At 40.6% G+C, this 16,052-nt stretch overlaps 1 protein-coding gene across 1 annotated transcript in view; it reads left to right on the top strand.

Moving 5' to 3' along the window:
* Shoc1 (shortage in chiasmata 1) overlaps nt 1-15,801 on the top strand; it is a 62,988-nt gene extending 47,187 nt beyond the window's left edge. Inside the window, exons 21-26 of the mRNA XM_005362389.2 lie at nt 1,328-1,449; nt 4,607-4,700; nt 10,202-10,333; nt 10,528-10,677; nt 11,276-12,173; nt 15,155-15,801. Coding sequence (XP_005362446.1) covers nt 1,328-1,449; nt 4,607-4,700; nt 10,202-10,333; nt 10,528-10,677; nt 11,276-12,173; nt 15,155-15,255 — 1,497 coding nt within the window. The 3' untranslated portion in view covers nt 15,256-15,801. The remainder of the gene's footprint in view (nt 1-1,327; nt 1,450-4,606; nt 4,701-10,201; nt 10,334-10,527; nt 10,678-11,275; nt 12,174-15,154) is intronic.
* Nucleotides 15,802-16,052: the final 251 nt, after the last annotated feature.

The raw sequence follows: 16,052 nt of genomic DNA, 5'->3' as shown, positions 1-16,052 counted from the left end.
AGTGTGAGCACCAGCTGTGCAGACAGACAGTGTGAGCACCAGTTGTGCAAACAGAACAAGATAACGAAAACCAGGAACCTCTTTTCATGTATAATCTTACACGGCTATGTAGTTCATTCTTTATTTCTTCTTTATTTTGTGTGACTGTGAGTTTCTGTGCACCACGTGTATTCAGGGGCTCAAGGATCCAGAGGGCATTGGATCCCCTGGAATTGGAATTATAGATGATTGAAAACTCTGATCTGGGTACTGGGAATTGAATGAGTCTGGACTCTGTGTTAGACTAGTATCTTAACTGCTGAGCCATCTTTCTAGCCCCCAAAAAAGTATAATATTAATTGATGGTTAGAAATGTACGATTTCCTGTAAGGCAAATAGGGATTACTTCAAATTGTTGTTTCTCAAAGAGAGAGAGTCCCCAAAACTACATGGAATTTAGACCTGTCTCCTCACCTGCAATGCTGCCACCCAGCTGGGTGCTCAAACCCTGGCTGCCGACACATTAACTTTGTGACAGAGAGTCACAAATTTGTTAAAATACAATTTAGAACTTAAGATGTATACATTCTTGGAAGAGTCTTCTATGTTTGCTTGATTGATGTACCAGTTGTAAAGAAATGGAGATTGGAAATCAGGTTTAAATATAAATTATTGATAAATGTGGAAAGGTCTGATTTAATGAGAAAAATTATACTATAAGAATGATATAATGGAAAAGCCAAGTCCTGGAGCTTTAAAGAGACAGTGTTTCTTGAATATTTAAAGTTCTTAATTATTGGTTGACCTGGAAAAACTCTTTATCCACAGTTATAGAATTTCTGTTAGAAGAAGGACATGTCTTGAATGACACATTTTATCGAATATCTTATTAAACTTTAATAATTAAATGAAAAGAAGATCCAGACTGTCGAGGGACCCAGGAAGTCTACCAAGCCCACCCTTTTAGGCTTGCTGTGCAGGGCTCCTGTACTCGAACCCCGGCCGCAGTGCTCACAGGGCAAGTGCATTTACCAGCTGCACCATCAACAGGTTATTCCATGGCCTTTTAAATGTTCTTTCTGTTGCCCTGGAGTAGCCAGATCCCAGTCCACAAAGCACCTTTTCAGCACAGGAACATTGAATTGGTCATTTTATTCCTATCTTGGAAGACTCATAAGAGTCCTGGTTGATGCTGTCACTAGTTACCATTTTTATGTCTACTGCAGCTTTAATTTTTACACTAAACTATACCCATGTGTCTTAAGTTTCCATTTCTATACCTCAGACTGTTGCAAGTTTTAAACAGTAGTCAATCTAATGTATCTTTTCATTTTCTTTATTTTTATAGGACCTAGAAGAATTATATTATGAGAAGGCATCAGACAATATCATTATGAGATTAATGGCGTTGTCATTCCAGTATAGCTGTTGTTGGATAATACTATATCCCAAGGAAACATTAAATTCAGAGTAGGTAAACACTTCTTCCTCCGAAGTCATGGTCATAGTCTTCTTCAGTCCTCTTTGCACACAGATGTTCATGCCAAGTCCACTTGGTCATCTAGTGTGCTTTAAGGGGGGGTCTGGGATGGAGGCAGGGGATTGGAGAGCCCAGAACTCTGCAGATGGCACATACTGTCCTGGACATTCTGTTCCGATCATCCCCTCAAACCCTGTCTCACTGAGAATTATTATTTTAAGTGTTTTATTTCTTTGCAATCCTGGGCTTGTTTGCTAAAAGACAAATCATTTTAAACCACTTCTAAAATCCTGTTAATACACTGACTACGTAACTCCTTCCTGTACTTACGTCATTGGTGGGCTTAATGAAAACGTTAGAAAATGCCATGGCCAGACAGTGGCTTGAGTCATTGTATTTATCCTTTCCTTTACTGATAAGCATAATAATCATTTCTTCTTTATTCTCTGCCAGCTGGCTTTTCTCCTGGCCTCTGTACTGGTCTTTGTCTCTGGAGGTTCTGTCTCAGGACCGTCAGCAGTGCGTTTATATTCGCTGCTCTGAGGCATTTAGGACTGTTGCAGTGGTCTGTTGCTCCAAACTCCCCAGTTCTGTGACAGAACTCCAGCGCCTTTGATCGTCCACCTTTCTAAGTTCTTTCCCTTCCTGTACAGCTTCTTTGTGTCAGTCTCTGAACGTACTTATCTTTGGGTTCTCTCATTGTCCATCGTATCTACTACAACTTCTGTCAGGATCTGTCAGTATATAATTATTACGTTTCTTTCTGCAGCCTTTCTTGGGAATTCCTGGAACAAATTTCTAAATCTTTACTAAACATTTCCACCCTTATATCCCACAACTCTCAAATTAACATGTTCAGATATGAACTGACTGTATAGTCTCTGTCCCCTCCAAGCCTGTATTTCTTCTTCCCTGCCCTTTAGCAGTTTTACGTTCTCTCTGTCTGCCCTGCATTTATGTTAGCTCAGATTCTCACTGTTCATGTGGATTGTTACACTACCTGTTGTTTTTGTAGCTCTACCTGTCTCTCCCTGTTCCTTTAAGTGGTGTGTCAGATACTTGGTTGATGACCCTAAAACCAAACTCTGATTATTCCATTCTTATGAAAGGCTAGAAAAATAACTCTGTCAGTAAAGTGCTAGGCACAAGGAACTGAGTTTGAATCCAAGGACCTGAGTTCAGAATCCAGAACCCATGTTAAAGAAAACAACAATAACAAACAGGCATGGTGGTGTGCATTTTAATCCCAGTGCTGGGGAGGAAAAGCCAGTGGGTCCCTGGTGCTCCCTGACCATTCAGCCTGGCCTGCTTGACTGGTTCTATAACAGCAGTGCGACAGCACCTGAGAAATGACGCTTGAGATGTAAGCAGGGCACGGTACTGAAGACCTTTAATCCCAGCCTGCTACATAGCAAGCCCTGTCTCCAGAAGATGAAGACAGAGGAGAAGGAGGAGAAAAGGTGTTAACTTCTGACTCTGTATGCATGTGTATACACACAAATATCACATGTGAGTGCAGGCACACACACACACAGTTTTTACTGAGTTCCTAGCTACCTACTCAACACAATACAAAATGTGACCCATATGTATGAGGTGTCAGGATATGACGCACCTGCATTTCCAGGCTGCTTCTTCCCTGCCCTCCAGTTCAGCCAGGTGTTTTCTTCTGTCACCCACTTCCTTTCTGCTTCTTCAACTCTTTCCGCTACTGAAACTGCACTCAGGTCTGTTTTATCTTCCGGACCTGTCCCAGGTACTGTTTTCTGCTCCGTCTTTCTCAGAGCTCCCTCTTTACACTTCCCATCCTGAGAACCGCTTAGCTCTCTGTTTCTTCTTCTGTGTTTAGAGTCTTTGGAGCACTGCTCTCGGGTGATAGGTGCTCAGTAGTTCACTGAATGAGTCAGCCTTTCCTACCAAATTGCTGCCCGGTGTGGCTCGTTTTTATTCCTCCAGTACCACCTCCCACCTAACTCACAGCAGGTATATATTCTTTAAACTGGTTGTTGAAGAAGGAATCCATACACTGGCATTGCCTGTGATTTTTGTCCACTTTCTTGACACCATTCTTGCTTACTAGTTTACTGAACTCTTCCCGTGTAGTTATTATCTTGTGAGGACAGAAACGAACTGGAGTCTAAGAGTCTGAGCACCTTGGCTCTTACTTCCTCTTCTATTAGCAAGCAGCCCCAGCAGGTCATTTAACATAGTGAGCCCCTTCCACCTGGCTACAAAATAAAACCTGTGGTTTGTGCTTTAATGCCCTCACTTGGAATATTAATAAGGCCTATAAAACAGTTCAAGTCTGGTGCCTGCTTATAAATCATTTTAAGCTTCATCCAAAGCTTGTAAATTTTTTAGATAAATTATTTACTTGGAAGTTTTCTAAGGCTGTTTTCAGATTGTTGTTCATCTATAGTATTGTGGTTCAGTTGAAATGCAGGGGGAGAACAGCAAAAGATCCCTACCTATTTTTGCCTATCATGTAATATTCTGAGATAGCTTTATTTTTTATCAGAATATACAGTGTGATAATTTATTTGTGATATTATCATAAATATAATTATTTCCGGAATTCCAAATTTCATAGTTCTATTTTATTAGATAATTGTAACTTTTTTCTTTCTTTCTTCTTTTTTTTTTTGTTTGGTTTTTTTGAGACAGGGCTTTTCTGTATAGCCCTGGAACTCTTTGTAGACCAGGCTGACCTTGAACTCACAGAGATCCCCCAGTCTCTGCCTCCCAAATGCAGGGATTAAACATGTGTACCACCATACCCATCTAATTGTAACCTTTAAGTAGTATCTCTATAAGATGACCAAATGAGAGAAATAGAAAATGAAGAGGAAATGGTTTGAATTATCTTAGTTATTCAGGCAGATAATTTCAAGGATGAGCATCAGCAACCTTTGAGAATATCCTGTTTGGTGCTTGCCAGATGGAGCATTCTCTGTGTCTAACTTTAGGTCATACAGTCGTCCCTGGAGATGAGTCCGCACACACCCTCAGCATCCCTATATTTAATAGTGTGCTCAAGGACAGGAGGTGGAAATGCCCTTTCCAGACAGGGAAAAGGAAGTGCAGGGAGGTGGGACGTGCCTGCAGCAAAATGTCTGATGTGGAAACATGTAATAATCTCGTTCTTAGGTACCATCTCACACCAAAGACACTCCATCACCTTGCGCAGATTTATGCAGCCTTGGTTTCCTCTGGTCTTAAATCTGAAGAATTGGATGTAAAGGTATTGTTTTCCTATGTATTCATAAATACTGTTCATAAACAAAAATTAGACTTGAACTCAAGTGCCCAGTGAGAAGAAACATTAAAAAGACACAATTCCTTAAGAGCCAATAAGAAGCAAGGTCAAATTATTAAATATATTTATCACTACACTTCTGTTTTAAAAGCTTTTATGTGTGTTACATGAACACACATATAAATTCACACAAAATAAATACGTGGCAAGAACTTTAAGCCTGGTATGGTGCACACGACTGTTATCTTGGCACTCAAGAGGCTGAGAAAGATCATAGTTCAAAGCCAGTTAGGGAGCTATATAGTGAGACTACCTCAAAAACCAAACAATAATGAATTTTTCTAGTTACTTTAAAATCAAGCATAGTTAGAACTTAGTTTTATTTTTTATTTTTTAAAAGGATCTTTTAGAACTTTTAAAAAACATGTCAGGATATGAATAAAAATAAATGTCCCTTGGTTAAAACATGTTTTTTATGCAAGATGTACTGAAATTTTCTCTGCTACAGAGTGGAAATCTCAAGACATTTTGATAGGGTAATGTGTACTGATGATCTATAATCTCCTTACTTGGCCCCCTTTTTAGGGTCCCACTCTAAAACTAAACCATTTGTCTGAATTTTCTGTTATTATTTCATGCTCTTTAAGAACTCAAACGTTCCCACTTCCCTGCTGTAGTTTCTGAGTAGTTCTTAAAATCCTTCTGACGTGTAAGGTCTGCACCTATGTTCTAGCGGCCAGTTGACAGTCTCCACCCGAATATCCTACAAATACCTCAGACTCTGTGTGTCCCTATGAAACTTCCCGTCCTCCACCAAGCTTGATTTGGGACATTTCTGTTCACTGGTGTGGGCCTCTTTGTGCAGCTGCAGTATCTCTGGACTCAGTCTCCTTCTGCGCCCACCTCTGCTTCTCTGAGTTCAGGCATGCATCATTTATTCTGAAGATTTTTAAGATGCCTTCCTAACTAGCCAGCGTTTCCCTACCTGTTCCCTCCTCCATCACTTGCTGACACCCATGCCATTGCTAGGATGCTGCTGTGAAAATCCGCTCACAGAAGTGTGCTTCTGGAGGGGAGGGGGCTTGTCTGATCACGTCTGTACTCTGGGCACCCAGCATGATGCCAAATAGACGGTTATTGATAAATACTGTCAAGTTTTCTTGCTTAGAGACCTTCCATATCTTCCCTGCTTCATTCAGAATAGAGTCAAATTCAGGTGGATTCAGAATTTAGTCCCTGGGTAATCATGTCCTCCATAAATACTCCACCAATGACGAGATTCTATCCAGTCTTTCTTCCCCCAGGATGCTGCTGTCCATCTCCTGGAGCCAGGTTTCAAACACTGCTTCTGTAAGGGACCCTGCCCAGGCATGCCCTCTCAGAGTAAACATGGCCCTCCCCATTACACCTTTTACCTCTACTATGGGGTAAGGTGTTCATTGGTGGTGGTTTGGTTTTGTTCTGGAGACAGAATGTCACTGTGCAGTGTTGCCCTGGCTGGCCTTGAACTCACAGAGATCCAAGTACTGGGATTAAGGTGCGCACCACCCCTGGCACAGGTTTATTTATGTACTCTCCACTCTGAAAGGTAAGAACTAAGTCCTCTGTAAACCCGGGGCAGTTAGCACAGTGCTTCACACCGAGCAAGTAAATTTAACAAACACCTGCTAAATAGAGTTAAGTCAAATCACAACCTGTTAAGAATAGGAAGAAATGATCCTTTTGAAAATTTAAATGTCATGATACATACTACCCACAAAAGTAAAATTCTTAGAAAAGTTACCTTTAAATAAGTGAATGACAGGTGCAAATGTGTCTTGTTTATTCAAATGAGGATTCCCTGCTTGGTTAGCCTTTTCCGAGCATGTGGTAAAGAATTATATGTAAATATGCTATCAGTAAAGTGGCGCTGTTCAGAGACAGGGACACGGTCGGTCCAGAGACGCTGTGCCCTGAGGACGGCATTTGAGGGTAAAGGAGGAGTGTGTGCAGGCGATCCACTCTGAACAAAAGTCTGCTTCTGATAGAAACACTCCAGGTGCTTTTCAAGTCCATCCTAAAAAGTCGTCCAGTTTCTTTGTTGTTCTTACAGTGTTGGCATTGTTAATATGCATAGGTTTACCGCTGATCTGACTTGATGTCGTTATTATACCAGGTCTGAGGAAAGAGTGTAGCTTGGCAGGTAGAGTCTGCAGAGCATTGACAAAACTGTGGGTTCAGTCTCCAGTACCACATGCCTGCAACGCCATGGCACTTGGGAGGTTGAGGCAGGAGGATCAGAAGTTCAAGGTTGCCTTTGGCTACGTAAGGAATTCAAGGATAACTTGGACTACATGAGACCCTGACTCAAAACTAGGAATAGCCAGGGGTTCCTGACCCCATATGTGTTATGTATGTATTAGAATGTATTGCTACTTTATTTAGTTATCATGACTTTTGTCTCTTAGAGAACATCAGTATATTATTAGCTCTCTTTTGTTTCCAGCCATCTTAGCCATAAAAGAATTACCTGGAAGTCTAAGGACACTCTCTTAACTTAAAAGAAGGTATTGGTAGTGCTATCTAATTTTTAGATATATTTCATTTGTTAATCTTTTTTTTTTCTTGTGGTATTGGTGATCCAATTCAAAGCCTGGTGTGTAGTAGGCAAACAAGCATATAACACTTAGTTATATCCCTAACCTTCTAATTTTAAAAGATTTCTATGAGTTTTTTATGAACTCTCCTTGCAGATGATATATACACATATACAAATTAAGAAATAAAGCTTTTTGAATCCTCTTGAATTCTTAGTCTGGGTATGAACCCCAGAATTCTCATTCTGATCAATTACTGCAATACTCATTACCGTCATCATAAAATTTTGTCTTTTAGAATAAATTTTTGTTTAAATGAAGGTGTCTTATCTTCCCCAAATCATCTAAAACTAACAATGAAATAAAGTTGTGATTAAACAGGATATCTCTATACGTTGTGTATATATTTGTGTAAACTTTAAAAAGTTCTCTTTTACAATATATGCACTCCAAAGAAAGTATGTGCGGACGTTTTAGACTTACTATCCTGAAACTAGCTCATAGCTATTTTGTGAAATTTGTATCCTTTTATTGTGTATAAGATTCAGCCCTAAGGAATTAGGTATCCCAGGTACAGGCTCTTCACCTAAGCTGTGTCTCCAGCCATTGTGCTGTCTCTTGAATCCCCATTATACGCAGATTCTTATTTTATTTCCCTGTGTGATCTCTGACTGTGACGAGTCTTTTTCTGTTTCTCCATCCAGCTTCCAAATAATGACACAGAGACTTAATAATTATGAAAGTTCAGTCTTAGCTCAGACTTGTTCCTAACTTGCTATTACAACTTAAATTAACCTATTTATTTAATTTATGTTCTATTATGTGGTATTACCTCTCTCCATCTTCTTACTCCTGTTTCCTCTTATGTCTCTGCCCTTCTTCTTCCCAGAGTCCTCTCTGTCCCCAGAAATCCTGCCTAACCTCTTTCTAGCTATTGGCCATTCAGCTTTTTATTACACAATCACAGCAATACATGTGTACATGTGTACAAGTACCTACAGCACTCTGGCTCTGTTGCTAGGTTACTCCCAGGATTACAAATGCAGGAAATGAAATTACAGTTGGCTATAAGCTGTCGTGTGGGTGCTGGGAACTATACCTGTCCTCTACAAGAACAGATGTTCTAAACCACTTAGCCATCCCTCCTGCTCAGAAGTTACTCGCACATGTAAACATACGCGTGCGCACACACACACAGACGCACAATTTTGGCAAGAGTATCTTAGAATCAAATAAACTAAAATTAAATGAACAATTACCAACTAGAATGACTGCTTAAAATCAAAACATTTAAAATACATTTAGCGATTCCTTTTTGAGAATTGTATGTATGCACAGAGCCTATTTCGATTGGACTCATCTCCACTCTCCCCCTAACTCCCTAGGTCCACTTCCTCTTCCCTCCAAACGTCACGTCTTTTTTTAATAGCCCACCAAGTCTAATTTGTGTTGCACACATATTCGTGTGTGGCTGTCCACTGGCAGTGTGGTTGACCTAGTGGGGACTACATTCTTTAAAAAAAACAAAACAATTCTCCCTCCCATGAAGCATGGGTTATCAGTAGCAGCTCAGCTAGGGTGGGCTTGTGAGCCCCTCTCTGCCCAGGCTGGAATGTGGACTGACTGGATTGCTCAGGCAGCATCAGCTGCTGTGTTTGAGTGCAGCAGGCCTGTCGTGTCCAGGAGGTGCTGTGGTGCCTATTCCTGGCCTCTGGCCTTATGGTCCTTTTGCCCTCTCTTCTGCTATGAAACCCGAGCCTTGGGGCAGGGGTATGGTAGAGATGTCCCGTTTGTGATTGAGCACTCCATAGACACTTATTTTGTGCACTTTGACCAAAGTTGTGAGTTTCTTCATTAACCACTGTCTACTAATACAAAGCAACTTCTCTGAAGAGGTGTGAGAGCTGCGTTAATCTATGGGTAGAGAGACGTGATTACAGAGGGCAGTTTTATATTACATCCACTTAGCAAAATTCAGTAGGTTCCCTGGAGCCTATGATTTCCCCAGCCATGAACCCTTGTCCAGGTTTACGGTGCCAGGTATGCTCCTGTAAGCAGGGCTTATGTCTTACTTTCTAGCACAATATCAAATTAATTTATAAGTATCCTTCATGTTTCAGTTTGCTTTTGAAAACTATTGCACTGTATTTCTTATTCTTATTTTCAGTTGACAACTACTAGAAAAAGCAAAATATTAAATATTACCAGTGATTTTTCAAGTTGCTCTTCTTTTTTTTTTTTTTTTTTTTGGTTTTTTGAGACAGGGTTTCTCTGTGGCTTTGGAGCCTGTCCTGGAACTAGCTCTGTAGACCAGGTTGGTCTCGAACTCACAGAGATCCGCCTGCCTCTGCCTCCCAAGTGCTGGGATTAAAGGCGTGCGCCACCATCGCCCGGCTCAAGTTGCTCTTCTATAAGTGAAATATAGCACTAAATAAATTTTAAAAATTTATAAGTAAATGCCAAATTAAAGTGAAGAAAAATTTATTCCAAAAATTAAAAAATAGGGCACAATATTGAAAGAAAGAAGGAGCTAGGTGTGGTGGTGCATACCTTTAATCTTAAAATTCAGGAGGCAGAGACAGGGAGATCTCCATAGGTTTAAAGCCAACCTGGTCTACATAGCAAGTTTCAGGATAGCCAGGGCTACATAAAGAGACCTGTCACAGAGAAAGAGAGAGAGAGAGAGAGAGAGAGAGAGAGAGAGAGAGAGAGAGAGAGAGAGAGAATTGATTTGGTTATCCTCACAAATGAAAGCTCTTGGGTTTCAAATACACACACTAATAAATTATATACAAAATGATGATTAAAAATTCATTACTCAGATTTTTCCTTTATCTCAAACTGTTTCTGAATGCTACATCTTACTTCCTAGTATTTTCCTACAATCTAACATATGAAATATTTTTTTAGCTTATAATCGCCCCAGGAGTAGAAGAGACTGCCTTAACAATTCGACAGATCGCAGACCACAATCTAATGGCGTCCAAGAGAGATCCTCATGAGTGGTTGGATAAATCCTGGGTTGAAGTTTCACCATCTAAGGTTACTCTTCCTAAATGTATCCATTAGACATGTGCGAGGCAAACAGACACCAATACCTGAATTCCCTTCCCGATAGCATATTTTTCCATGCTTCCCAAATTGTTATAAGTTCAATGACCAAATTTTCATCTGTAGACTAAAGTAGGTCCCTCTCACAAGCCCCCTGCCCGAGGAAACACCACACTGTCTTCCAGGAAGAGATGCACCTGCTTGATTTTCCGTGCATCAACCCCCTGGTGGCTCAGCTCATGCTGCACCGAGCACCTTCGCTGCACTGGCTGTTGAGAGCATCGCCCGCTGAGCTTCAGGAACTCCTGCCCCAGGTTCCAGTCAAAGTCCTGAAGGTGGGTTAGGAGAGCACAGGCTGTAATCTGTAATTCCCCTTCCCATCTCAGTTAGGGTTTGTATCACGGGCATTTCCAGGGATGGTGTCCAGCTTTGTTTGGGGCACCACATAGGAAAGAAACCATTTACCTGAACTAACTTACATATGAATTGCCATTAGCTATACATTTTAAAGCTAACAAAGATAATTCAGTACAGGTTAGCACATTTTAAAGCATTTTAAAAGTCATTGTATTCATAAATAATTAATATGTATTTACATTATCCCTTCCAAAATTCCTGATGTCTTTTACCACAACAGGGAAGGGAGTTTTAGCTTTATTGATATTTTTAAATTCTTATCAAGGAATTTGCATATAATTTGTATAACTAAAATAAAATCCACTGTATTTGTTGCAAACCTAAAACATCTCTAAAAACAGTTTATTAAAAGTCCATTGCAAGCTACTAGAAAATAGATGCAAATTACAATGATCTCTTTTAATGGTGTTTAGTTATTTTTTATGTTGATATGTGTCAGTGTAGTATCTATGAATTTAGCTAGGCATCATTTTATTTTCCAAACTGTTATATTAAACTATTATTTTTAATTTTCAGCATTTTTGTAGCATCACTTCCTTGTTCAAGATTAGTTCTTCCTCCATGACAAAGTCACCTCAAATTTCATCACTTCAGGAAGATATGAATCAAACTCGTCCCTTTATTTCTCAGAGCTCAGCTCCTGTCATTCAAGAACACGATGAATATTATTCCTATGAAGACCCGGAAGAGATAATGCAGGAAGGCACAAGCGCTCCTTTTATGGAGCTAAGAGAGAGCATCTGCAGGCCACCATCTGCAGCATCTCACAGACAGGCTGGCTCCTGGAACACAGCGTGGAATAACCCTTTTCTAAGTCATAAGGACCCAAAAAAAGCATCTTGGCACTCCTTTCCAAGCCAGGGTGATTCGGAATCAGGTGTCTTTTCTTTGGGCCTAACACACATAAATTATGAACCCGAAATGTTACCAACTGATACTCAGAGGAGAATTACTCATAATTTTGTGAATTATCCTAGAGCCAAAGAAAGCAGAAGTATGCAAGCGTCCAGCCCCATGTTTTTACCAGAGGACTCTCCATCCCATCTTTATTGGGACTTTAAGAAAAATACTGATCAAAAACAGATGTATTCATTCAGGTCAAGCTGTGGAGCAGAGCAGACCACCTACAACAAATGGTGCCCTCAAGAAGATGACTTAACCAGTGATCAGCCAGAGTGTCTGTCGGCTGAACTGGAAGATCTCACACACAGACATTCAAATGCTGGGACTGACCAGACTTTCTGGAGAGAACGGCCATCTGCTCCCAGCTGGGATTCAGTCTATGCTTCTGATTCTAATGTAAACCAAAGAGGATTCCATGGCCTTGATTTCTACCACAGAGCTCGAAACTACTCAGGACAGAGAAGGCTGCCTGTGTCCTCATCTAATTGGAAAGACTATGAAACACCAACAGGTAACACTAACAGTTGATAAAACTCCTGGTTTGTAAGCTAAAGCCGGGGTCTGAGCGATGGCTCCGTGGCTACCAGCACCCACCTTAGATAGTTGATGCCACCTGAAACCCCAGTTCCCAGGGATCTGACACCTCTGGCCTCCTGGACACCTGCATGCACATGCCCACATGCAGACACACACACACACAGAGAGAGAGAGAGAGAGAGAGAGAGAGAGAGAGAGAGAGAACTAAAAATAACATTTAAAACGATAGTGCTAGGATCAAATTTCAATGTTTTGTTTTAGTTGCCACACTTAAAGTTCTCCATTAGCTTTGGGCTTAAGAGAAAATCAAAGGTAGTGGCCTAACAAAATATTTCAAATTCTCGTAGTCTCAGATTAACCATACCTTCAACTTAAGTTTAAAACAGCACTCACTCAGGAAGATCTCTGAGTTTGAGGTCAGCCTGATCTACACAGTGAGTTCCGGAACAACCAGGGCTACATAGAAAGACCCTGTTGCAAAACAAATAGACAAACAAAATAAGGGGGGAAAAAGGTTAAGATCATTCTTGGTAAGCCGGCTCGTGGGCTACAGCAGATTATTAGAAATGGGCTAGTCCAGGTGTGAGAGCTAGCCTAGAAGAGGCTAGATGTAATGGGCTAAGCGGTGTTTAAAAGAATACAGTTTCCGTGTAATTATTTGGGGCATAAGCTAGGCTAGCCATGTGGGCAGCCGGGTGCTGGGGACGCAGCCCCGCAGCTCGTATTTTCAACAGCTGTAAGCCAGGGATTCTGTCTCACAAATATAAGGATGGATGGTACCTGAGGAGGAGGACCCGAGTTTGTCCTCCAGCCTCCACATGCACACGTGTGTAACACACACACACACACACACACACACACACACACACACACACACAGACACACGCGCTCGCACGCGCACATGATGCTAGATCCTTTGCTATGCGTTGTTTAACTTTTCTACGTAGGAACCCATCAGCTTCACTCTGATGGATGTTTTCGACTTGTCTGAACATTTTATCGTTCACTTTTAGAAAGGATACTTTATTTTCTCAGTGCTTGTGCCTTTATTTTTGTATAATTTCTTATGGCATTGACCTGACTTCTAGAATAAAATGTTCAGATATCATAAGGCATATGAATGTGGCTTTGCTGTTCAGGTAGCCAGGAGTGAGAAGAAGAAAAAGTTAAACTTCAAAATTTCTCTTTTCATAGACTCCTTCAAAAGATCAGAGCAGGCCCGGATGGGGGGGGGACCCTCACATTTTATATTTTATTAAAAGAGAGCCTCCGAAACCTCACTCTTGATCATCCTCCCTTACTCCCCTGCCCTGCCCCTCACCTCCTGATGGCTCCCTGTCCTCCCCCACCCAGCAGCCTTCCTTCTGCTCCCATATGACATGTATTACTTCCTTTTAGCCCCACCCCTTAAAAGTTTCTCTTGGCCCTCATGGTTCCTTTCCTAGTCTGATGACCTATCCTAACCGTGAACATAAATATACAAATTACTATCCAAGCACCACATGAGAGAATAATATGCATGGGTGTCTTTCAATTCCTGACTGTTCACTTGACATACTTTACAGTTCTATCCATCGTTCTACAAATGTTATGATTTCATTTTTCTTTAAAGCTGAATAAAATCCTGTTGTGTATATGCACAGGGACACTGTTAGTATGGGTCCTCTGTTTAGTTCTGATCTTCATATCAAGAGTCATGCATTTAGCTGATGGTGGTTGTGTGTGTGTGTGTGTGTGTGTGCTTGTGCGTGTGCACGTGCTTTGTTACAGCAGCTTTATAAGTGAACCAGCTCAAACCCCATCCTACTCTAGAATAGATTATACATGTGACTTCTATAGATTCTTGGACATGGAGCACTTCCCTCTATCATCTTCCCATTCTCTCATGAGAAAATTGAAGAAAGTGTTTCTAAATTCTGACATTTAAGCTTTTAGGCATATTGATGGAATCCTCAGATATCTATGTAAATTTTAATTAATTTAGTTTTGAATAACTAATTTTACTTTGCATGTGTATGCATGCAGCATGTGTGCATGTATGTATGAATGCTCACATGTGGGTGCACACATACTGATGCCTGCACATGTGTGTGGAAGCTGCTGTCTGGAGTGAGTCATTCCTGGTCACTTCCTGTCACAGTGTAAATATAGGAGCAGGAATAGACTTGTAACGGACAAGAGTCTTTTAAACATGGCGTGTTAACAATACTGTGGCGCTGGAGAGAAGGCTCAGCAGATGGAAGCACTTGCCACCAAGACTGCTGGTCTCAGTTCATCCCTGGGACCTAAATAGTGATAGGGTGCTGACGCCAGTAAGTCATCCTCTGACCTCTGTCTGCGCGCGCACACACACACACAGAGTTCACATGCAGAAATTAAATTTGTAAATAAAGATGTTGGAATGAAAGCTGAACAGCTAATGTGAGCATATTGATTGTGATATGAATAGTCTCAGTGGTGTATAGAGCCGAGAACAGAGCATTGTGTGAGTTCAGAGTCAGTCCGTTCTAATCTATGAAGATGTGTTGGAAACTTTCTGGAATTAGGAAGCCTGCTGAGTTGCTTCCTGAGCTATTTCCAATGGTTTTTTTTAAAAATATCAGAGCGAGGAAAGACTTTAGAGATTGTACAGCTTCACAGAAGAGGATAATGAAAGACTCGCATGATCTGTGTGTGTGCTGATTTTAAACAGAGCCATTAGCGACAGGTGCATGCATGATCTGTGTGTGTGCTGATTTTAAACAGAGCCATTAGCGACAGGTGCATTCATGATCTGTGTGTGTGCTGATTTTAAACAGAGCCATTAGCGACAGGTGCATTCATGATCTGTGTGTGTGCTGATTTTAAACAGAGCCATTAGCGACAGGTGCATTCATGGTTTATTATTAAAAGAACAACCATTTTTCATAGTTACTTATCCCAATAAAGTGGTTTTCCTTTTCCTCCTTTTGACAGGCTTAATGTACTCACAAGTACCACAACCCAAAAAACGGCGTCTAATGTATGAAAAAGTCCCTGGAAGAATGGACGGGCAAACTCGGCTGAGGTTTTTATGAAGAACAGAAAGGACAGTGCCGCATACCAGAGTCTATGATAATCCAGTAACAGAATTATTTAGGTTTGATTATGCATAAAAAACCATCATTTTATATGTCCTCAGTGTTCTATCATATCAATTTTCATAATATATAATTTGTCCTGTAACTTGCATCTAAATCTGATTATCTGATTTATCAATTAGCTTAGTAAACATAAGACCCAAAAACTATTCAGATGTATGTGTACTTCACAAGCATTTTGTCTTTTCAGATTTGGCTTTTCACTTATATGTACATATGTGGAGGCCAGAGCTACCCTAAGTTCCCAACAAAGTCATTGTTAAGATTTAATTTTTCTTACTGGCCAGAGCAGATGTCAGTCTTTTTCCCAAGATGAAGCCTTATGTAGTACTGTATTCTCCTTACCCAGTGTAGGGATATAAAAACGTGTTTTCACTTTGCTTAGATCTAGGTTCCTATATTTTGGCCACTGATTAAATCTTTTAGTGTTAAACTCCTAACCCATTTTTTCTGTAGCTTTTTGTTTGTTTTTCAAGACAGGGTTTCTCTGTGTGGCCCTGGCTGTCCTGGAACTCGCTCTGTAGAGCAGACTGGCCTTAAACTCAAAGATCTGCCTTTAATACGAGTGCTGGGATTAAAGGCATGCGTGCACCACCACCGCCCGGCTCTAGAGCTTATTTTTAATGTGTAAATAATTTAATGCTACATAACATTAGAAAAACATTTCCACATTATGTTTTGTAATGAATATAATATAATAAATACCAAAATCTAACACTGCAAAAAAGAAAATT

This window comes from Microtus ochrogaster, linkage group LG5, assembly GCF_000317375.1.
Source record: "Microtus ochrogaster isolate Prairie Vole_2 linkage group LG5, MicOch1.0, whole genome shotgun sequence".
Taxonomy (NCBI): domain Eukaryota; kingdom Metazoa; phylum Chordata; class Mammalia; order Rodentia; family Cricetidae; genus Microtus; species Microtus ochrogaster.
The sequence above is the reverse complement of the archived record's forward strand: the minus strand, read 5'-3'. Positions and strand labels throughout refer to the sequence as shown.